Here is a 23614-nt window from a genome sequence, read left to right as displayed (position 1 = left end):
GCCCCGACCAGAAATCAAACCCACAACCTTGTCATTTCTGGACGATATTCTAACCAATTGAGCTAACCAGCCAGGGCTCCAAAATGCTCTTTAAAAAGAACACCCAGAAAGTTTATATTCTAAGCATAGTGCCAGACAAAGGGTTAAGATTAAGTAGGGAATATAAAAAATAACATCATGGTCCCATATTCAGAGATTTCAAAAAAAAGGAGTTCATAGACAAATTATAATAATGGATAACATTTATTGTGCACTTACAATGTGTCACACTGTTCTAAATACTTTATACAAATTTACTTCATTTAACCCTTATAAAAACATTATGTGGTAGGTACTATTATTTTTTTAAGATTTTATTTATTGATTTGTAGAGAGAGAAGAGAGAGAGAGAGAGAGAGAGAGAGGAAGATGGGGTGAATGAGAGTGGGAAGCATCAACTTGTAGTTGCTTCTCATATGTGCCCTTGGATTTCAAACCAGCAACCTAAGCATTCCAAGTTGATACCCTATCCACTGTGCTACCGCAGGTCAGGCTGGCAGGTATTATTATTATGTCCATTTTACATTTTTATCAACTGAAGAGAGATTAAGTGGCTTGCCCAAGGTCACACAACTAGCAAATAGCAGAGTCAAGGTGGGATCCTTAACTTAAGTTTTATGCTTATACAGACTCAATATATGATGCTTAAGATGATTATAATATATATTAACAATAAAAGTACTAACAGTTAAGTCTGGCCTATGGTGGTGCAGAGAACAAAACTTCGACCTGGAATGCTGAGGTCACTGGTTTGAAACTCTGGGCTTGCCTGGTCAAGGCACTTACTTATGACAAGCAACGAATGAACAACTAAAGTGAAGCAACTATGAGTAGATACTTCTTGCTCCACCTCCGCCCCTGTGAAATCAATAAATAGAATTTTTTAAAGTGGTTTCATTTGTCATATTTTTTAACTTCCAAGAATCTTTGTGGTTCTCTAATTATCCCCATTTTAGAGTTGCTTCATAGGTATAGTATCTTCTCTTTATCTCCTAGAAAAAAAATAATTATAAGGTGTTTTGGTGGTTACTTTTTAAAATTTCCCTGTTACTTGGGGCTATTCAATTTCTCTAAATCCACCAATTTCCTGGCAGGTAGCAGGGGTGCAGGTGGGCCGAGGAGGATTCCTGAGAGCTAAGTGATAGATAAAGACTAGAAGTACTGACAGCCTCAATAGGCCGTATGCAGACTCTCTCTATACTCCCCTCTTCTCAGTAAAGCACTCCTTCCCTATCTTGTCACATTACATGCTTACCTAGTAAAGAGTACTTCTGGTTCAATTTTTCTCCAGAATTAAAACTCACTGTAATAGGATGGATGAGAGTTAACTTATTAGCTGCAATGATTGGGGATAGTGACCTGTAAGCCCGGTTTCCCCCTTAAAAGACTGAATAGTCTTATTTTTGACCTATGCCTGATACCCATCTTCAGTTCCTAAGCTTTTGTAGGTTTCTATGGTGCAAAATGGCTTACTTCAAATTGATACCCTTTCTATAGATACTGTTTTATAGACACTGGAAATATAGTAGTGAAAAAGATAAAGTTCAAGGAATTCACCCTATACTGAAGGCTACAAACAATAAATAAAAAAATAAATGAACAAGATATTTTCAGAAATTATATGAGCTAAGAAGACAAAGCAGAGGAAAGGGATAAATAGTGATATGAATGGCTATTTTAGGCAGGTTGGTCAACAAAGGTCTCTTTGAAGAGGAATTATCTCAGAAAAAGCATGTCATATGATTCTGGGATAAAGACAGTATAGAGCCTGACTGGCGGTGGTGCAATGGATGGAGCGTCGGACTGGGATGCGGAGGACCCAGGTTCGAGACCCCAAGGTCGCCAGCTTGAGCGCGGGCTCATATGGCTTGAGCAAAAAGCTCACCAGCTTGGACCCAAGGTCACTGGCTCGAGCAAGCGGTTATTCATCTGCTGAAGGCCTGAGGTCAAGGCACATATGAGAAAGCAATCAATGAACAACTAAGGTGTCGCAACGAAAAACTGATGATTGAAGCTTCTCATCTCTCTCTCCGTTCCTGTCTGTCTATCCCTATCTATCCCTCTCTCTAACTCTTTCTCTGTCCCTGTTAAAAAAAAAAAAAAAAAAAAAGAAAAGAAAAAAAAAGACAGTATAGGCAAAGGGGAAATTAAGTACAAAGATCCTAATATGGGAAAGAGGTTGGTGTAGTTGAGAAACAAAAGGCCAGCAAGGACGTAAAAATGGTGTAATATAAAGGAAGAGTGATCAGAAATAAGGTCAGAGAGAGACAGGTAGATCAAATCATTCATTTAAGGTCTTGTAATGTCGCCTGACCTGTGGTGGCACAGTGGATAAAGCATCAACCTGGAACACTGAGGTCGCCGGTTCAAAACCCTGGGCTTGCCCGGTCAAGGCACATATGGGAGTTGAATCTTCCTGCTCCTCCCCCCCTTCTCTCTCTCTCTCTCTCTCTCTCTCTCTCTCCCCCCTCTAAAATGAATAAAAATAAATAAAATAAATAAATAAGGTCTTGTATGTCAAAGCCCAGAATTTGTATTTTATTTGAAGGGCGACAAAAAGTCATAGAAGGAAATTCAGCAGCGGGGATGGTATGATCTGATTTACCTTTTTAAAGTTCAATCTGGCTATTTGGGGTAAAGAGGGAATCTAGGAGGTCAATGAGGAGGGTGGGCCTACGATCACAGCTGTGGAGATGATAAGAACTAGTCAGACCAAGGACACTTTTTTTTTTTTTTTGTATTTTTCTGAAGCTGGAAACGGGGAGAGACAGTCAGACAGACTCCCGCATGCGACCGACCGGGATCCACCTGGCACGCCCACCAGGGGGCGACGCTCTGCCCAACAGGGGGCAATGCTCTGCCCCTCCGGGGCATTGCTCTGTTGCGACCAGAGCCACTCTAGCGTCTGGGGCAGAGGCCAAGGCGCCATCCCCAGCACCTGGGCCATCTTTTGCTCCAATGGAGCTTCGCTGCAGGAGCGGAAGAGAGAGACAGAGAGGAAGGAAAGGAGGAGGGGTGGAGAAGCAGATGGGCGCTTCTCCTGTGTGCCCTGGCCAGGAATCGAACCCAGGACTTCTGCACGCCAGGCCAACGCTCTACCACTGAGCCAACCGGCCAGGGCCCAAGGACATATTTTAAAGATAATGTTGAACTCATGACAGTTTAAAATACAGTGTGAAGAAAAGATATGAAGAATAACACTTAGGTTTTAATTTTATTTTGTTTTATTTTTAGTATGTGCGCATCCACGAAAGAGAGACAGAAAGGGAGAGAGATAAGCATCAACTCCTGGTTGCATTACTTTAGTTGCTTATTGATTGCTTCTCATATGGGCCTTGCCCAGGGGCCTCAAGCCAAGCCAGTGATCCCTTGCTCAAGCTAGTGACCATAGGCGCAAGCCAAAGACCTTGGGCTTCAAGCCAGCGACCTTCAGGCTCAACCCAATAAATATGGAATCATGTAGATCAGGGGTCCCCCAAACTTTTTACACAGGGGGCCAGTTCACTGTCCCTCAGACTGTTGGAGGGCCAGACTATAAAAAAAATATGAACAAATCCCTGTGCACATTGCACATATCTTATTTAAAGTAAAAAAACAAAATGGGAATACAATATATAAAATAAAGAACGAGTAAATTTAAATCAACAAACTGACCAGTATTTCAATGGGAGCTATGCTCCTCTCACTGACCACCAATGAAAGAGGTGCCCCTTCTGGAAGTGCGGTGGGGCCGGAAAAAATGGCCTCAGGGGGCCGCATGCGGCCCACGGGCCGTAGTTTGGGGACCCCTGATGTAGATGATCCCACGCTCAAGCCAATGACCCCGCACTCAAGCTGGTAAGCCTGTGCTCAAGCTGGATGAGCCCATGCTCAAACTAACAACTTCAGGGTTTCAAACCTGGGCCCTCTACATCCCAGGTCAGTGCTCTATCCACTGAACCACCACTGGTCAGGCAACTCAAGTTTTTAGTCTAAGTCTAAGTAACAGATAAATGATGGTTTCCAATTGCTGAGAAAAATGATTAGTAGTAGTCCATAACAAGTACTCAATAAATGGTTGCCACTGTTTATATTAAAAATCATTTTCTAAAAAATAAAAAATAGCCTGCCCTGTGGTGGCACAGTGGATAAAGTATTGACCTGGAACACTGAGGTCGCTGGTTGGAATCCCTGGGCTTGCTCTGTCAAGGCACATACAGGAAACAAGTACTATGAATAGATGCTTCCTGCTTCTCATCCCTCTCTCTCACTTTCCCCCTCCTTTTTTTTCTCTCTCTCCCCACCTCTCCCAAAATCAATCAATAAAAATAATCCCCAAAATAAGTCATTTTCCATTACATGTCAATTATATTTTATTAACATTCTTTATAATTATTTAGCTTCTGAGGTGGTACTACTCCACTACCTACAGACAATGACAGAAATATTAGTGAAGCTTATTCCACGTTTTATTTAAAATTTTTTCTGGTTATATGAAATTAGAACTTAGACTCAAGTCCTAAGTCATTACACTTTTTTTTTGTCATTAGACTTTCTACCTTGGTACAGAGAGGAGAAAAAAATGTTAAGACCCCTTAAAAATAGTGCTAGTGCTATAAAATTGGCATTGAGGACTATACAGACTCTTTCACCTAGTTACTCAGTAGAATTACAATGATAAAATCAGATCCACTTTAGCCCATCATTTTTATTTAAAAAAATTTAATCCATCCTTTTTAAAAACTTTCCACTTACTCTAGAACACACACACATGAGATAATATATTTTTTAAACCTGATCATTTAAAAGTTATTCAACGCTAATTCAATTCTAACCATTGATATGGTCTATTTCCTAGTTTAAAAGAAATAACCAAAGGTCAAATAACTTATCCAAGAGAACACAATTAGTAAATCATGGAGTTGGTTAGGCACATAAGAGGAATGGTGTAAGGTAGGGCTGGAAAAACAGATCGGACTTTAACTGTGAGTCTCAAGACTCAATTCTGAAATCAAAGGAGGCCACAAAAATTTCTTAAATAAATTTTACAGCCTAATCAGGCAGTGGCACAGTGGACAGAGCATCAGCCTGAGATGCTGAGGACCCAGGTTCAAAGCCCCAAGGTTGCCAGTTTGAGCACTGAGTTGCCGGCTTGAGCGTAGGATCATACATATGACTCTATAGTCACTGGCTTGAGCAAGGGGTCACTGGCTCAGCAGGAGCCCCCCAGTCCAGGCACATATGAGAAAGCAACCAATGAACAACTAAAGTGCCATAACTACGAGTTGATGCTTCTCATCTTTCTCCCTTCTTGTCTGTCCCTCTCTCTCTAAACAAAAACAAAAAAACAAAAAAAAAGTAAAGAAAAAGTACAGCAAATAAATTTTAGAAACAAAATAGAAACAGCACAGATACATACAACAGTCTGACAGCTGTCAGAGGTAAGGGGGGTTAAGGTGAGGTGAAAAAATGTGAAGGAATTAAGCAGGAAATATATATAAATACATGTATGACACACAGACATGGACAACAGTATGGTGACAACCGGAGGGAAAGGGGGTGGGGTAAGTGGAAGTGAGCAAAGGGGGGATGAACGAGGATGGAAAGAGACTGAACTTTGGGTGGTGAGCGCCCAATGCAATATGCAAATGATGTTTTCATTTTTAATTTATTGATTTTAGAGAGAATGGAGGAAGAGAAGGGGAAGGTAAAAGAGAGAGAGAAACATCTATCTGTGCCTGTATGTGTCCTGACCAGAGATCGAACTGGCAATCTTTATGCATTAGGACAATGTCTAACCACCAAAGCTATCTGGCCAGGACTGCAGATGATGTTTCATTGAGTTGTACACTTAAAACCTGTATGATTTAGTGAACCAATGTCATGCCAATAAATTCAATTAAATAATAAAAAATAAATAAAATATATTACAGTAAATAAATAATAAGTAAATAAAACAGAGGCAGAACTCAGATGAACATATCTATAGACTTAAAACACTGCCACCTGAGCATAACTATTCTCCCCCAGACCCAAGACTTGGGCACCATAAGATGTATATCCTGTGCTCCCAAGCTAAAAAGTAGCCGATGCCAAGCATATTTCACTTACTTCCTATATATACTAAAATGTGTAGTGGGATATTTTCTAGATCTTCCGCATATCATAAATAAAATATCTAAAGTTAAATAAAAAGAAAGGAAGTTTACAATTAGAGCTGTGTATCAGAAAGAGCGAGAGGGGTTGGGGGAGATAGAGAAAATAATTCACTACAGGCAAAAGTGAAGAGAGCTGAACTGATGGATGTATAAGGAACAGATGCAAAAGGCTTTGAAGATTTAGAATCAAGAGCTTAGTTTCTAATTAAAAGCAAGATATAAAAGAAATAACTAAATATGGTTGAGGGATTTTCAAAATGAGTAACTGAAAGATAGCAATCTTAATAACTGAGATTAGGAAAATACAGTGCTATATCTTCATAGAATTAGCTGATACTAGTCTGTTTCCTATATGTACAGTTTGCTTCCTAAGGAGACAACAGCCCGCTACTTCGCTTGTTTTCATCATGACATTACTGGCACGGGACTGGACTGAGTATGAGTAGCTCCAAATAAATATTTGGAGAATTGAAAGCATATTCTCTATTTTAACAAAATGACAATCAGCCTGGCCTGTGGTGGTGCAATGGATAAAGCATCGACCTGGAATGCTGAGGTTGCCGGTTTGAAACCCTGGGCTTGCCTGGTCAAGGCACATATGGGAACTGATACTTCTTGCTCTTCCCCTGCCTCACTTTCTGCTCTAAAGTGAATAAATAAAATCTTTAAAAAAACAAAAACAAAAAAAAATGACAATCATAGTGTTATAAATGAACTTTGAGATAAAAATTCTGAACAAAAATTAGTAGATAAAAAAAATAAATTCAGACTGTGGCCTTAAAAAAGTAAGCATGAGAATGTGAATGAGGAGTAAAAGAAATATTAAATTTCTCATGGCATGAAGAATAACAAAGAGGTATGAGAACAAATCTTAGTACAAATCCTCAGAATGGCCATTGGGGAGTGGAAGTGAGCAGGGCATGGAGTTAGGTTACAGATCTTGAGCACAAGACTTCCTGGCATAAACAACCTTATTCACAAGAGGACCAAATAATCAGTCCCTACACTCAACAAAGTACTTTATTGTTCCTTTTTTTTACTGATAACTTTGGCCAACTGATGATAAATCAACACCAATCTTAACTGTATCCATGTACTGAAATACATATATAGATACACAAATAAAATATATAAACCTACTGCTTCTATGACTTACCAAGCTCATTCTTTTTCTTCCAACTAGAAATCTTAGGAGGGAGAAAGATAAAAGGAAAAGAGGAAGTAGAGAGGTTGGGGTCAAGAAAAAGAGAGAAATAAAAATGTGAAAGTTCAACTCACTCCCTCCTGCTGGGCACAAAACGGCTGTGCCAGCAGAGGACCGAAGTGTGTGCAGAGGATTAGATACCCAACAGCGAGCAGTTTATGCAGATAGCCTTTGTCTCCAAGTGGGATTTTCCAAATCACTAATTCAGTGATTTTCTATCTTTCTTTGCTTTTAAGCAGGGGAATCCTTTCTTCAAAACTGTTATATAGCCTGACCAGACGGTGGTGCAGTAGATAGAGTGTTGGACTGGGATGCGGAGGACCCAGGTTCGAGACCCCAAGGTCACCAGCTTGAGCGTGGGTTCATCTGGTTTGAGCAAAAGCTCACCAGCTTGAAACAAGGTTGCTGGCTCAAGCAAGGGGTTACTCGGTCTGCTGAAGGCCCACGGTCAAGGCACATATGAGAAAGCAATCAGTGAATAACTAAGGCAGAGGTCCCCAAACTTTTAACACAGGGGGCCAGTTCACTGTCCCTCAGACTGTTGGAGGGCCGGACTATAAAAAAAGCTATGAACAAATCCCTATGCACACTGCACATATCTTATTTTAAAGTAAAAAAACGGGAACAAATAAAATATTTAAAATAAAGAGCAAGTAAATTTAAATCAACAAACTGACCGGTATTTCAACGGGAACTATGCTCCTCTCACTGACCACCAATGAAAGAGGTGCCCCTTCTGGAAGTGCAGCGGGGGCCGGATAAATGGCCTCAGGGGGCTGCATGCGGCCTGCGGGCCGTAGTTTGGGGACCCCTGAACTAAGGTGTTGCTACGAAAAACTGATGATTGATGTTTCTCATCTCTCGCTCCATTCCTGTCTGTCTGTCCCTATCTACCCAACTCTCTGTCTCTGTAAAAAAAAACTTCTATATAGAAGTTCAATATAAAACAGATGAAAGTAGAGATACTCAAGCTAGAAAAAGAGAGCTGCAAGCCTCAGCTGCTCATCCTGGGGTTGGCCCTGAGGGGGCACAGCTGCAAAAATCCTAGGGTTCCAAGAGACAGATTCTTCCTCATTTAAATCTAATCATCTCAATTTGAGGGAAAACTTTAGTTCATACTTCTCAGTTTCTGCACCTATAAAAAGAACTTATAGTATTTACAGCTTGAAAACAGACTATGAGCCATGTTAACAAATAGTCACAAAAATGTTTAATTGTGGCCTGATCTGTGGTGACGCAGTGGATAAAGCATTGACCTGGAATGCTGAGGTTGCCGGTTCAAAACCCTGGGCTTGCCTGGTCAAGGCACATATTGGAGTTGATGCTTCCTGCTCCTCCCCCTGTTCTCTCTATCTCCTCCCCCCTCCAATAAAAATGGATAAATAAAATCTTTAAAAAAAATGTTTAATTGTAAAAAATACAAAGTATTAGTAAATTTCTAAGACAACTAGAAAAGCATTTAGAAAATAACTTCCAAGAATTTTGAGACTGGAACATAGTCATGCTTAGATTAATATTTATGACATCCTAGGGAAGTATAATATATATTCCTATGTTCTAGTACTCCTCTGACTAAGAAAAGCCAAGAGCAAAAAGGATGCTGCTTGCTTTAGGCCATTTGTAGGATAATTTCCTTTCACTATGTTCAAAATACACAATTAAAATGAAGACATAAGAACATAGAAGATATAAACAACTAGAAGCTTCTTTTTTTTTTTTGTATTTTTCTGAAGCTGGAAACGGGGAGAGACAGACAGACTCCGCATGCGCCCGACCAGGATCCACCCGGCACGCCCACCAGGGGGCGATGCTCTGCCCACCAGGGGGCGATGCTCTGCCCCTCCGGGGCGTCGCTCTGTTGCGACCAGAGCCACTCTAGCGCCTGGGGCAGAGGCCAAGGAGCCATCCCCAGCGCCCGGGCCATCTTTGCTCCAATGGAGCCTCGCTGCGGGAGGGGAAGAGAGAGACAGAGAGGAAGGAGAGGGGGAGGGGTGGAGAAGCAGATGGGCGCTTCTCCTGTGTGCCCTGGCCAGGAATCGAACCCGGGACTTCTGCACACCAGGCCAACGCTCTACCACTGAGCCAACCGGCCAGGGCCATAGAGGCTTCTTTTTAAGAGTAATCTATTCCCAGCCTTTTAACCACAGTATATGTGAGACAGGTGGCTTATGCAGAACAAAAGAAGTCACCATTAGCCTGACCAGGTGGTGGGAAAGTGGAAAGAGTGTCGAACTGGGGTTCAGAGGACCCAGGTTCAAAACCCTAAGGTCGCAAGCATAAGCGCGAGCTCATCGGGCTTGAGGGCAGGCTCACCAGCTTGAGTGCAGGGTCATTGGCTTAAGTGTGGGATCATAGACATGACCCATGGTCTCTGGCTTGAGACCAAAGGTTGCTGGCTTGAAGCTCAAGATCGCTGGCTTGAGTCCAAGGTCGCTGGCTTGAGCAAGGGGTCATTTTCTCTGCTGTAGCCCCACGGTCAAAGCACATATAAAAAAGCAATAAAAGAACAACTAAATTGCCACAATGAAGAACTGATGCTTCTCATCTCTTTTTCTTCCTGTCTGTCCCTATCTGTCCCTCTCCCTGTCACACATACACATACACACAAAAGTAGTCACCATTAGAGTACAAAACCAATATGGTTAACAATTAAAATAATTTTCATGTATTATGAACATACTCACTATGAATTATAAAAGATCTATAGGCTTTACATACATTATCTCATTTGCTGGCTTATTGTGAATATCAAGGTAGAGTTAACACTAGTTTTTATATATTAGAGAACTTAGCTGAGTACAAGAATATTAACTCTTGTAAGTTAAAAGGGAGGGTGTATCATTCTTGAGCAATGGGACCAAAAAAATTGGCTAAGAAAGTAGATCAAGGAGATACCAGAACAGTAATGGTATCATTGGCCTCATCACACCATGTTTCTAGGCTGGAATACATATATTTAGCAAAACAAGAGCAAAGATGTAGGTAGACTCTAACCCAATATTGTCATATACAGCAGTGGTTCCCAACCTTTTTTGGGTCATGGACCAGTTTAATGTCAGAAAATATTTTCATGGACAGGCCTTTAGGGTGGGACGGATAAATGTATCATGTGACCGAGACAAGCATCAAGAGTGAGTCTTAGATGGATGTAACAAAGGAAATCTGGTCATATTTTAAAAATAAAACATTGTTCAGACTTAAATATAAATAAAACGGAAATAATGTAAGTTATTTATTCTTTCTCTGCAGACCGGAACCAAATGGCCCACAGACCAGTACCGGTCCGTGGCTGGGGGGTTGGGGACCACTGATATACAGGAGCCACAAGATTCATGTGGTGATTTAAATCAAATCAAATAAAAAATTTAGTGCCTTGTTCATTCCAGCTATATTTCAATTCTCATTAGCCATATGTGGCTATTAGAGAGCATGATAAAAAAAAATATTTCTATCACAGCCCTGGACAGTTAGTTTAGTCAATTAGACTGTTATCCTAAACACTAAGGTTGCAGGTTCAATCCCTAGTCAGGATACATTAAGAAAGCAACTAACAGATATACAACTAAGTGAAAGAACAAATAAATGCTTCCCTCTCTCCCTTCCTCTCACTGTCTCTCTAAAATCAACCAATAAATAATAAAAGAAATATTCCCATCACTGCGGAAAGTTGGTTTTTTTTTTGGACAGACAGAGAGAGTCAGAGAGAGGGACAGCAGGGACAGACAGACAGGAAGGGAGAGAGATGAGAAGCATCAATTCTTCATTGCGGCATCTTAGTTGTTCATTGATTGCTTTCTCATATGTGCCTTAACCAGGGGGCTACAAAAGAGCAAGTGATCCCTTGCTCAAGCCAGCAACCTTGAGTTCAAACCATCAACCTTGGGCTTCAAGCCAGCGACCACTGGTCTCAAGCCAGAGACTATGGGGTCATGTCCATGATCCTCTGCTCAAGCTGGTAAGCCCACATTCAAGCCAGCGACCTCGGGGTTTCAAGCCTGGGTCCTCCATGTCCCAGTCTGACAGTCCATCCACTGCACTACCACCTGGTCAGGCAATACAGAAAGTTCTATTCACCAGCATTACTCTAGCATAAATATATTAAGAACCATAGCAGACACATAACAAACATTTGATGAGTGAATGCATGATAAAAGATAGACAGGTTTCAGACACATCTCCCAGGAAGAAATACAAATGGCCAACAGATATATGAAAATATGCTTATCTTCATTAGCTATTAGAGAAATGCAAATCAAAATTACAATGAGATACCACCTCACACCTGTTAGATTAGCTATTATCAACAAGCAAATGTTGGAGAGGCTGTAGAGAAAAAGGAACCCTCATTCACTTTGGTGGGAATGTAAAGTAGTACAACCATTATGGAAGAAAGTATGGTGGTTCCTCAAAAAATTAAGAATAGAACTACCATATAACCCAGCAATCCCTTTACTAGGTATATACCCCCCAAACTCAAAAACATTGGTACGTAAAGACATGCAACCCCATGTTCATTGCAGCATTGTTCACAGTGGGCAACACATGGAAACAACCAAAAAGCCCTTCAATAGATAATTGGATAAAGAAGATGTGGTACATATATACTATGGAATACTACTCAGCCATAAGAAATGATGACATCGGATCATTTACAACAACATGGATGGACCTCGATAACATTATACTGAGTGAAATAAGTAAATCAGAAAAAACTAAGAACTATATGATTCCATACATAGGTGGGACACAAAAATGAGACTCAGAGAGATGGACAGGAGTGTGGTGGTTACCAGAGGGAGGGGAAGGGAAGTGAGGAAAGGGGTAGAGGGAGGGGAGGGGCACAAAATAACCAAATAGAAGGTGATAGAAGACAATTTGACTTTGGGTGATGGGTAGGCAACATAATCAAATGTCAAAATAACCTGGAGATGTTTTCTCTGAATCTATGTACCCTAATTAATCAATGTCACCCCATTAAAATTAATTTAAAAAATAGACAGGTTTCAATGGGCCATTTAAAGAACTAGCCACGCCTGACCTGTGGTGGTGCAGTGGGTAAAAGCGTTGACCTGGAATGCTGAGGTCGCTGGTTCAAAACTCCAGGCTCACCTGGTCAAGGCACATATGGGAGTTGATGCTTTCTGCTCCTCCCCCCTTCTCTCTCTCTGTCTCTCTCTTTCTGTTTCCTCTCTCTAAAAAGTGAATAAAAAAATCTAAAAAAGTTTAAAAAAATAAAGAACTAGCCACAGGAAAAGAAAAGATGATAATAATAGCTAATATTTATTTAATGGGTACTTAAAACAAGCCAGGTACTATTCTATGTGCTTTAAATGTACTCATTTAATTAATGCTCAATAACAATTCTATGAGGTATTCATTGTTATTACCCCCATTCTATAGATATGAAAACTAAGAAAAGGGAGGTTAAATAATTTTCCAAAACTCCAGGCAACTTAATTTAGAATCTAAAGCCTTCATTTCTAATCATTATACTATACTACTTCTATTATAATAATTATTTTTTAATTTTGCTGTGATGGAATAAAATTTATTTAAAGTCAGTCTTCTCATACATTCCCAAGTCAAGTTCACAGTCAAGACAGTAAGAAGAGGCCTAATCAGGCGGTGGTAATCCCAAGGTTGCCAGCTTGAGCGCAGGCTCATCAGGTGTGAGCAAGGCTCACCAGCTTGAGCCCCAGGTTGCTGGCTTGAGCTTCTCATCTCTCTCCCTTCCTGTCTGTCTCTCTCTGTCACTGTCACACACACACACACAAAAAGACAGTAAGAAAAGAAGTGATGAAATAAAAAATAAATACTGGCAGGAAATACACAAAATGGTAATATTAGTTTGATTCCTAGGTGCTGAGCTTAAGGGCAATTTTTTTCTTGTTTTTTGCTAACTCTATTTCCTAAATGTTCTATAGTATGATATATCACTTTTACAATAGTAATAAAAACCATAAAAATATTATTTTTAAAGATGAAAATATGATCATCTTAAAAATTCCTAAGATTATCAAATCAAGACTCCTCCAAATCACTCTCAAACATTGTAGAGGCCCCCTAACTAATCTCTTAGCCACCAGTCTCCCCAACACCAAACAGCCATTTTGAGTTTGCCATAAGTTACCTTCTACTATGGTAGTCCTTGCTCAGACTCCAATACATAGAGCATTAAATATAATCTTGGCTTTATGCAGAGTATTTCTGAATAATTTGGTCCAATTCATCCTTTCCACCTTTATCTACCAATTCTACCCTATCAAATCCTCAGTTCTCCTAGACCTAGGAGAAGCATGGTAAAAGAATTCAGGCCTCAGAGTCAAAACCCTTAGCCAACACATAATCTCTTGGTCTCAGTTCCTTCCATGGAGAATACTTGTGAAGATTAAATCTTTAAATAGGTAATGACAGACCGAGCAAGTCAGTCTCATACTATTCATCACCAGAACGCTGCAGCCCAGTGTAAACAGTTTCAACTTTCTTGGGAAGCAGCACGGCAGACTGGGAAATCCTGTCCAAGGGGTCCTATATTGCCCCTTCATTTGGAGTTAACCCTCAAGGACCCCTACCAGGACAACTTTGGCAGATGGATGTTACTCATATACCTTCATTTGGCAAACAGTTGTATGTCCACATTACAGTGGATACATATTCCGGATCTATAGTAACCTCTGTCAGAACAGGAGAGGCTGCTAAGCATGTTATAGCTCATTGTCTGTATGCATTGTTCTATTATTGGATTTCCTAAACTGGCTAAACTGAAAATGCTCCTGCATATGGAGCAAAAGCATTTACTGTATTTTGTCATGCTTACAATCTTTAAAGTTAAGGTATTATTAAAGTGTACTCAGCAAACATTTTAAGGTCAATTTAAAAAAAAATTTTTAAAGGGAGTAGTCATATCCTGGAATTCCTACGGGTCTACCATATCATGCTTTTTACTTAAAAAAAATTTATTTTTACATTTCTTTTGAATGCTGATGAACAGGAGACACCAAATCTTTTTCGCCTACAAACTACTACCTTCTTTACTTGATCCAGCTAATAACACTGTTTTGTCTTTTTCCAAATAGCTCCAGATATATGGAAAAGATTTATATAGGCGGATGGGGATCCTCAAACCCCCCAGCGAGATCTTCTGAGCATGGCTTTTAAGATACCTAGAGGCAGAAAAAGCCCAATAGAGATCAGGGGAACTACCAGCTTTTAGGATACGCCCTTAAAGGCTCCAACGCCCCAAAGGGGTCTCATAGGATGCCATCTGGGTCCTGCTTCAATAGTGGAAAGGAAGGTCATTGAGCTAAAGCCTGCCAGACTGACATGACTCTGCTGTGAGGAAACAGGGACACTGGAAGGTAGGCTTCCCCCTCGCTCCTCTAAGGGAGGGTTCAGTCTCTTCCAGCCCTGCTCCAGCCACCTATGACCTAACCTTGCCCAGAAAGCTGGGGTTTGCCACTGAAGGCTGAAGTTGCCCAGGGCCATCGGCCCCATCTACGACACTGTGGATGAGCCTAGCGTATTTCTTCCAAGAAGCAGGTAAACTGATCTCATTTGCACAAGGGCCACTTAACTATGTTTTGCCTGAATAGTCAGGTTTTTTATTCTTCCCTCAAATATCTCTGTTGTGGGTGTTGATAGTCCTATTTTCTGCTGCTTTGCTTAATATATAGTGTTTCCTTTATCCCTCCTACCTCAATGCCCCACTCATATATCAGGCTGGGACCTACTCCTAAATTTAGAGCTCTCTTTCTCCCTTTTGCCAACTTCTATTATGAATCTACCTTTGCCACCCAGCTTAGTGTATCCCAAGGTTCTCTTTACCATGACACAGTTGCAGAGCTCCAGGGAAAAGCAACCTGCTCTCATCTCTCCAGGCAGAGAAGAACAGAAACTCCATATCCACGCATGCTGCAAATGGCTTTTCCAGTCTACCTGAATCATTACCAGCTAGAAGCAGCAGTCATTGGGACTTGGACATGAGCTGCAAAGTATAGAATGGTGACAACAATTCCAATGCCATGCGGACTTTTCCTGGATGTGGACTTTTCCTGGACTCCTGCTCCCTGTGACAGCTCCTAACAGACTGAATTGTGGTTGGGTTGCATTTTTCAGGGATTTGGCATGGTGATGGGTCAACTTGGACTTGGTGAACATGTTAAGGACACTACTCTCTTATGGATTCTTGCTGTATTGGCCAAGAGTTTGCTTAAAGGCTTTTAATCACTGTAAAAAAAATAGAAGACTGGATAAAGAAGATGGGGCACACATACACCATGGTATACTATTCAGCTAGAAGAAATGATGACATCGGATCACTTACAGCAGAATGGTGGAATCTTGATAACATTATGCAAAGTGAAGTAAGTAAATCAGAAAAAAACAAGAACTGCAGGATTCCATACATTGGTGGGACATAAAAGCGAGACTAAGAGACATGGACAAGAGTGTGGTGGTTACGGGGGGTGGGGGGAGGGAATGAGGGAGAGGGGCAGGGGGAGGGGTACAAAGAAAACTAGATAGAGGATGACGGAGGACGATCTCTCTTTGAGTGATGGGTATGCAACAGAACTAAATGACAAGATAACCTGGAAATGTTTTCTTTGAATATATGTACCCTGATTTATTGATGTCACCCCATTAAAATAAAAATTTATTTATATAAAAAAAATCTTTTTTTTTTATTTTTTTTATTCATTTTTTTTTTTTTTTTTTTAGAGAGGAGAGGGAGAGACAGAGAGAGAAAGAGGAGAGACAGAGAGAAGAGGGGGAGGAGCTGGAAGCATCAACTCCCATATGTGCCTTGACCAGGCAAGCCCAGGGTTTCAAACCGGCGACCTCAGCATTTCCAGGTCGACGCTTTATCCACTGTGCCACCACAGGTCAGACAAAAAAAAAATCTTTAAATAGGTAAAACATCCACACACAACAAGCCTTCAATAAGTGATAGTTTTGCATTATTGTTATTATTAGCCAGTGGATTTTTAATTAACTGATTCCTCAAAAAGCTTTGTACTTTTACCTCTGTGCTTTATTACTATTTTGCTCCTTTCTGAGTTCCTTCCCTACCTTCTAAAATCTTATTAAAATTCAAGTTCCAGTCGAGTCAACCTCTTCCAAGAAAGCTTTCCTGATTCTACCAAGCTATTATGATCTCTCACTCCTATGCAATTCTATAGCACTTAGAGTTACCCAAGTGGTGGGGTCCTCGCTGATTTTATTAATTCTCTTTTCATGTATATGAGTCTTAGGTCTCCAATTAGGGTGCAAATTCCTTGTCATGAGACATTGCCTTTATATATCACTTTTATACCTTTCTGATGTTGACATATCATCAGGCATATACTAGATGCTCAAAAACATGGTGATCTGATTTTTGGATTGGGAAGAAAGTAATCAGAATAAAAATACTGGCTGAACATTTTTGTATGGACTAGGAAGCCAATAATGCTATATAAAGAAAGAAAGTTTCAAGTAAGCAGTATAATCTAATTCATAATTTATTACCACTGATCAAATATGTAAATCATACATACTCAAGCTATCTGATTTCTCTGTGGTCCAAAATAAATATTAGCAATAAGTGACACTAAGTAAATAGCACTTTTAACTTTTAGAGTCTTACACATAAACTATACTTAAATATGTATTGACTTAAATTGTCTTATTTGGTTTTGCAGGGGTTCAGAACAAGTCACCTCAAGAAATGCCTCTGTGGTATGCAAATTATTTTGAGCTAAAGGCAACCTAGACCCTGTACACTCAAGACAAACTTCTGCCCTACTACTCCCCCCCCTTAAACTACCTAGAATAATTTGAATTAGGGGCCTTGCCCATAATAAGAGATTATCAGAGGCCTAACCTGTGGTGGCGCAGTGGATAAGGCATCGACCTGGAATGCTGAGGTCTCCGGTTTGAAACCCTGGGCTTGCCTGGTCAGGGCACATATGGGAGTTGGGGCTTCCTGCTCCTCCCTTCTCTCTCTCTCTCTCTCTCTCTCTCTCTCTCCTCTCTAAAAAAATGAATAAAGTCTTTAAAAAAAAAAAAAAGACCCCCTTACATTGTTAAAAAAAAAAGAGAGAGATCCTGACCAGGCGGTGGCACAGTGGATAGAGCGTTGGACTGGGATGTGGAAGGACCCAGGTTCAAGACCCCAAGGTCGCCAGCTTGAGTGCGGGCTCATCTGGCTTGAGCAAAAAAAAGCTTACCAGCTTGGACCCAGGGCCCCTGGCTCCAGCAAGGGGTTACTCAGTCTGCTGAAGGCCTGCAGTCAAGGCACATATGAGAAAGCAATCAATGAACAACTAAGAAGTCACAACGTGCAACGAAAAACTAATAATTGATGCTTCTCATCTCTCCGTTTCTGTCTGTCTATCCCTCTCTCTGACTCTCTCTGTCTCAAAAAAAACCCAAAAAAACAAAAAACAAACAAAAAAAAGAGATTATCAGAGATAATTTTTTTTGATCTATCTATATGGCAGGGCAAACTACTAATTACTGAACATCTGTTCTTCTTATGTTCCTGCAGTGACCTTCTGAAGCCCCAAGGTGCCTTGCCTTATCCTTAAATCAAAATGTCATATACAGGGGGACCTCGGGTTACAATACAGTTCCATTCCTACAACAGTGACGTAACCCGAATTTTGGTGTAAGTCAAAACATACCCTAGCCGAAGTCACTTACCTAATAGTTGTAAAATCATAATCTACAACATAAAAACACAACTAAGCCACAGAAAAAGGAAAAGAACATAAATATACTGTACTGTGCACTGTACTGTACTGTAGTAACAGAAGAAATGACAAAAAAATGAGTAAGCCGAAACACTCATGTCTCAATTGTTTAAAGTTTTTATGGGAGTGAGCACCATACACTCGAAATATCATATGTCGAGACTGTCATAACCCTCAGACACCTGTTTATGTCATTTTCTTGTCTGTCTCTGAACCTCTCGTGTATGTGGGGGTCTTTGTCTCATGTATGTGGAGTTCCCATGCACACATATGTAATTAAATTTAATTATTTCCTCTTGTTAATCTGTCTCATATGTAGATTTAATTATTATACCAGCCAAAAGAACCTGGGAGCATAAAGGAAAGTCTCTACAACGCCCCCATAGTTTCACTGGGAAACATACGTACCTCGCTAAAAAAAAAAAAAAAAAAAAAAAATCAAGATCATTACGATAAGGAAGATACAGCTACTGATTACTAGAAAGTGATGATTACATAAACTTATTATATATAAAAATAATTCTCCCTGACCTGGCCAGTGGCTCAGTGGATGAAGCATGACCCAGTGTGCCACAGGTCATGGGTTCGACCCCAGTCAGGGCACGTACAAGAAGCAATCAATGAGTATACAACTAAATGGAACAACTAAGTGAAACAAGTTAATGCTTCTCTCTGTCTCTCTTTCTCTCTCTCTCTCTCTCTCCTTTCCCCCTTCTCTCCCTTTCTCTCTCAAATCAATGAAAAAACAATAAAAAAAATAATTCTCCTTTAAAAAGGTAAACTATGTTATTTCAAGTGAGAGCTAAAAGTTAAGGGTAGACAGCATGGAGCATATGTTAATTTTTATTTTCCTTCACTGATTTAATTACAACTCCTCATAAAGCAATTAAGAAGATTAAATAACCATATAAAGACTAAAATCTTTTCTCTTTCATAAATTACTAATTCAGCAGTAGGAAACAACTGTTATAATGAGCTGCTACTAAGAGTAAATAAATTTGAGAGACAGAAGAAAGCTGCTTTACTAAATGAAGTTAATTACCAGAAATTAAGTCTCAATAGGTAGAAAAAGGCCTATAGTACAGCTAAACCCCCACAGGACAGACTCAGCAGGGAATCCTGAATCCCTCTTTTTAGCTGTTAATGCTATTCTAATAAGTTTCCAATAATGTTTCAAATCTCTCACTGACCCCCATTAGGAAAGAAAAGCCATTACCTAAGGATGTTGGGATGGGAGAGTCTATTCATAAGCTGCACCTCCTTGAGCATATTTGCCCGGTTACTGCTCAATGTGTTCATCTTAAGAGCCATCACCTGACCAGAAGCTCGGTGGCGCACCTAGGAAATAAAATAGAACAAGAAAAGTCTCAAGAGCAGCAGGCATATACGAGGTCAATTCTCCACATGCAGAACATGCCAAGGTATTTTAGTGCCAGTTTCAATAAAATAGATATGGTGGGGGATGTTTTCCTGTAAACTCTGTGATTATATTAGAGTGTCACTTCCATTAATAAAGATGAATTTAGCCAGACCAGGCGGCTGCACAGTGGGTAGAGCGTTCGCCTGGAATGCTGAGAACCCAGGTTTGAAACCCCAAGGTCACTGGCTTGAGCACGTGCTTATCCGGCCTGAGTGTGGGCTTGCCAGCTTAAGCGCAGAGTTGCCTGCTTGAGCAAGAGGTCACTGGCTCAGCTGGAGTCCCTCAGTCAAGGCACATATGAGAAAGCAATCAATGAAAAATTAAGGTGCCACAACTATGCATATCAGGTTGATGCTCCAACCAACTGAGCTATCTGGCCAGTGCCTGAAGGTGACACAACTATGAGTTGATGCTACTCATCTCTCTCCTTTCCAGTCTGCTTTTTCCTTCTGTTTGTTTCTGTCTCCCTCTCTCTTTCTCGATCACTCTCTCTGTCTCACACACACACATACACACACAAAGATAAATTTATTCCATCCAAGACCAAAGTTGTTTCATTAAGCTGGCCAGAAAAACACTGTTAATAACACCTCAAAAAAGCCTGTCTTTTTATTTTCCTCTTCTTTTCCAAGTGATAGGACAGAGAGACAGATTCCTGCATGCACTCCAACCAGGATTCACTCAGCAACCCTCGTCTGACACTGATGCTCTGCCCATCTGGAGCCATGCTCCCAATGGAGCTATTTTTAGTGCCTGAGGCAGAGGTTCCTCGGATCTATCCTCAGCACCCACACTGATGCACTCGAACCAATTGAGCCATGGCTATAGGAGAGGAAGAGAAAGTGAGAGAGAGAAGGGAGAGGAGGAGGGGTGGAGAAGCAGATGGTTCCTTCTCCTGTGTGCCCTGACCGGGACTTCCACATGCCAGGCTGACGCTCTACCACTGAACCAACAAAACCATTTCCTTCCTTCTTTCCCTCCCTCTTTCTCTTCCTCCCTCTTTTGCTTCTTCCCTCCCTCCCTCCCTCCCTTCCTTTCCTTCCTTCCCTCCCTTCCTCTTCCCCCCTCCCTTCCTTCCCTCTTTTCTTTCTTTCTTTCCTTCCTTTCTTTCTCTCTTTTTGTTTAAAACCTTACAGAAAATGAGAGAAATTTATTAGGCTGGTTCCTCATGGCCAACATTGTAGAATTTTAAAACAGTAATAGGAAAAAGTCCCTTTTGTGGAATTTTAAGTGTCCACAGAGAAGATATATGCACAAACCTTAAATAACAATGAACAATAAAACTATCTCTACAGGACACTAAAGACTCATACTAAAAATCTCTCCCAAGCACTATTAAAAAAAAATACCTATCTATAAGGAAAAAAAGCATTTTGTGTTAAATATAGAAAGAAGTTGGTGAACCTTTCAAAGCTAATATTATAGTACCCCATCCCAAGGTACTTTATAAATCACTTATTCACACTCAAGTCAAATACAAAAAAACATGACCATACAATATAACTACTACCCACAAACACAGAGGAAAGTTTACTTTTAAAACATTCACCCGAGTGATGGCAGAGAAATGGTGCCATAAGGAGCGATACCGATAAATCTCCCCAAAAATTCAACAAGATCTTCAACCAGAGACAGAAAAATCTATCCTTGGAGCCTCCAGCAGTTCCACACTAAACGCAAAGTACTATCAACAAAACCACCCTCAGATGCCATTAAGGAAAAGGAAATCGAATATCATGGATACAAAAGACAGAGAGGTAGCACAGATAGATGAGGAAAAATCTATGGAGAAAAAATTTAATATATTAGAAACCTTGAAGCTAAATGACAGAGAATTTAAAATAGAAATCCTAAAAATACTCAGAGATATACAAGAAAACACAGAAAGTCATTTAGGGAGCTCAGAAAACAACTCAATGAACACAAAGAATATATTACCAAGGAAATTGAAACTATTAAAACAAATCAAACAGAGATAAAAAAACTCAATTCACAAGCTGAAAAACGAGGTAATAAGCTTAGCTAATAGAACAGGCCAGATAGAAGGTAGGATTAGTGAAATAGAAGACAAGAAACTTGAGGCACAACAGAGAGAAGAAGAAAGAGACTCAAAAATTTTAAAAAATGAGAAAGCCCTACAGGAATTGTCTGACTCCATCAAAAAGAATAACATGAGAAAAATAGGTATATCAGAGGGAGAAGAGAGAGAAAATGGAATGGAGAATATATTCAAACAAATAATAGATGAGAACTTTCCAAGACTGTGGAAAGAACTAAAGCCTCCAATTCAAGAAGCAAACAGAACTCCGAGTTTTCTTAACCCCAACAAACCTACTCCAAGACACATCATAATGAAATTGGCACAAACCAACGACAAAGAAAAAATTCTCAAGGCAGCCAGGGAAAAGAAGAATACAACATATAAAGGAAGGCCCATTAGATTATTATCAGATTTCTCAACAGAAACTCTACAAGCTAGAAGAGAGTGGACCCCAATATTTAAAGTCCTGAAAGAGAAGAACTTTCAGCCAAGAATACTATACCCATCAAAGCTATCCTTCAAATACGAAGGAGAAATAAAAACATTCACAGATACAGAAAAGATGAGGGAATTTATCATCAGAAAACCCCCACTCCAGGAATTACTAAAGGGGGTTTTCCAACCAGATACAAAGAACAAAACAAAACAAAACCACAAATAAAAGCTCCACCAAGAAAACAATAAAACCTTCCAGTCTACCTGAATCATTACCAGCTAGAAGCAGCAGTCATTGGGACTTGGACATGAGCTGCAAAGTACAGAATAGTGACAACAATTCCAGTGCCATGAGGATTTTTTCTGGATGTGGACTTTTCCTGGACTCCTGCTCCCTGTGACAGCTCCTAACAGACTGAACTGTGGTTGGGTTGCATTTTTCAGGAATTTGACATGGTGATGGGGCCAACTTGGACTTGGTGAACATGTTAAGGACACTACTCTCTTATGGATTCTTGCTGTATTGGCCAAGAGTTTGCTTAAAGTTTTTTAAACACTGTAAAAAAAAATAGAGGACTGGATAAAGAGGATGGGGCACATATACGCCATGGTATACTATTCAGCTAGAAGAAATGATGACATTGGATCACTTACAACAGAATGGTGGAATCTTTATAACGGCATGCGGAGTGAAATAAGTGAATTAGAAAAAAACAAGAACTGCAGGATTCCATACATTGGTGGGACATAAAAACGAGACTAAGAGACATGGACAGGAGTGTGGTGGTTACGGGGGGTGGGGGGAAAGAAGGAGGGAGAGGGGGAGGGGGAGGGGTACAAAGAAAACTGGATAGAGGGTGACGGAGGACGATCTCTCTTTGGGTGATGGGTATGCAACAGAACTAAATGACAAGATAACCTGGAAATGTTTTCTTTGAAAAAAAGAAAACAATAAAACCAAATTTAAACTGTGACAACAAAAAAAAAAAATGAAAGGGGGGGAGAGGACGGAAATTAACAGTAGCAAAGAACGATGGAGTAAAGAAGTACTCAAAAAAAAGTGCATTATAATGAACAGGTTAGAAACCCTTTTCATTACTTAATGGTAACCACCCTTGAAAAAACCACCACAGAAGCACATAACTTAAAAAGGATAGCAACAGAGGAAAGAAGTATGGAATACAAATAAACCAAAACAAAGGATAGAAAAACAAAAGAGAAGAATCAAACAAGATACAAAACTGACAGAAAGCAATGTATAAAATGGCAATAGGGAACCCACAAGTGTCACTAGTTACACTAAATGTAAACGGATTAAACTCACCAATAAAAAGGCACAGAGTAGCAGAATGGATTAAAAAAGAAAATCCAACTGTATGCTGCCTACAAGAAACATATCTAAGCAACAAGGATAAAAACAAATTCAAAATGAAAGGCTGGAAAACAATATTCCAAGCAAATAACATCCAAATAAAAGCAGGAATAGCAATACTCATATCTGATAATGCTGACTACAAGACAGCAAAAGTACTCAGAGACAAAAATGGTCATTTCATAATGATTAAGGGGACGCTGAATCAAGAAGACATAACAATTCTTAATATA

General features: G+C 40.1%; 1 protein-coding gene across 1 annotated transcript in view; it reads right to left on the bottom strand.

Moving 5' to 3' along the window:
* Positions 1–23614, bottom strand: part of TESK2 (testis associated actin remodelling kinase 2) — a 169497-nt gene that overhangs the window by 71702 nt on the left and 74181 nt on the right. Inside the window, exon 3 of the mRNA XM_066269345.1 lies at positions 19330–19451. Within this exon, the coding sequence (XP_066125442.1) occupies positions 19330–19451 (122 nt within the window). The remainder of the gene's footprint in view (positions 1–19329; positions 19452–23614) is intronic.

Source organism: Saccopteryx bilineata, chromosome 3, assembly GCF_036850765.1.
Source record: "Saccopteryx bilineata isolate mSacBil1 chromosome 3, mSacBil1_pri_phased_curated, whole genome shotgun sequence".
NCBI lineage: Eukaryota > Metazoa > Chordata > Mammalia > Chiroptera > Emballonuridae > Saccopteryx > Saccopteryx bilineata.
The sequence above is the reverse complement of the archived record's forward strand: the minus strand, read 5'-3'. Positions and strand labels throughout refer to the sequence as shown.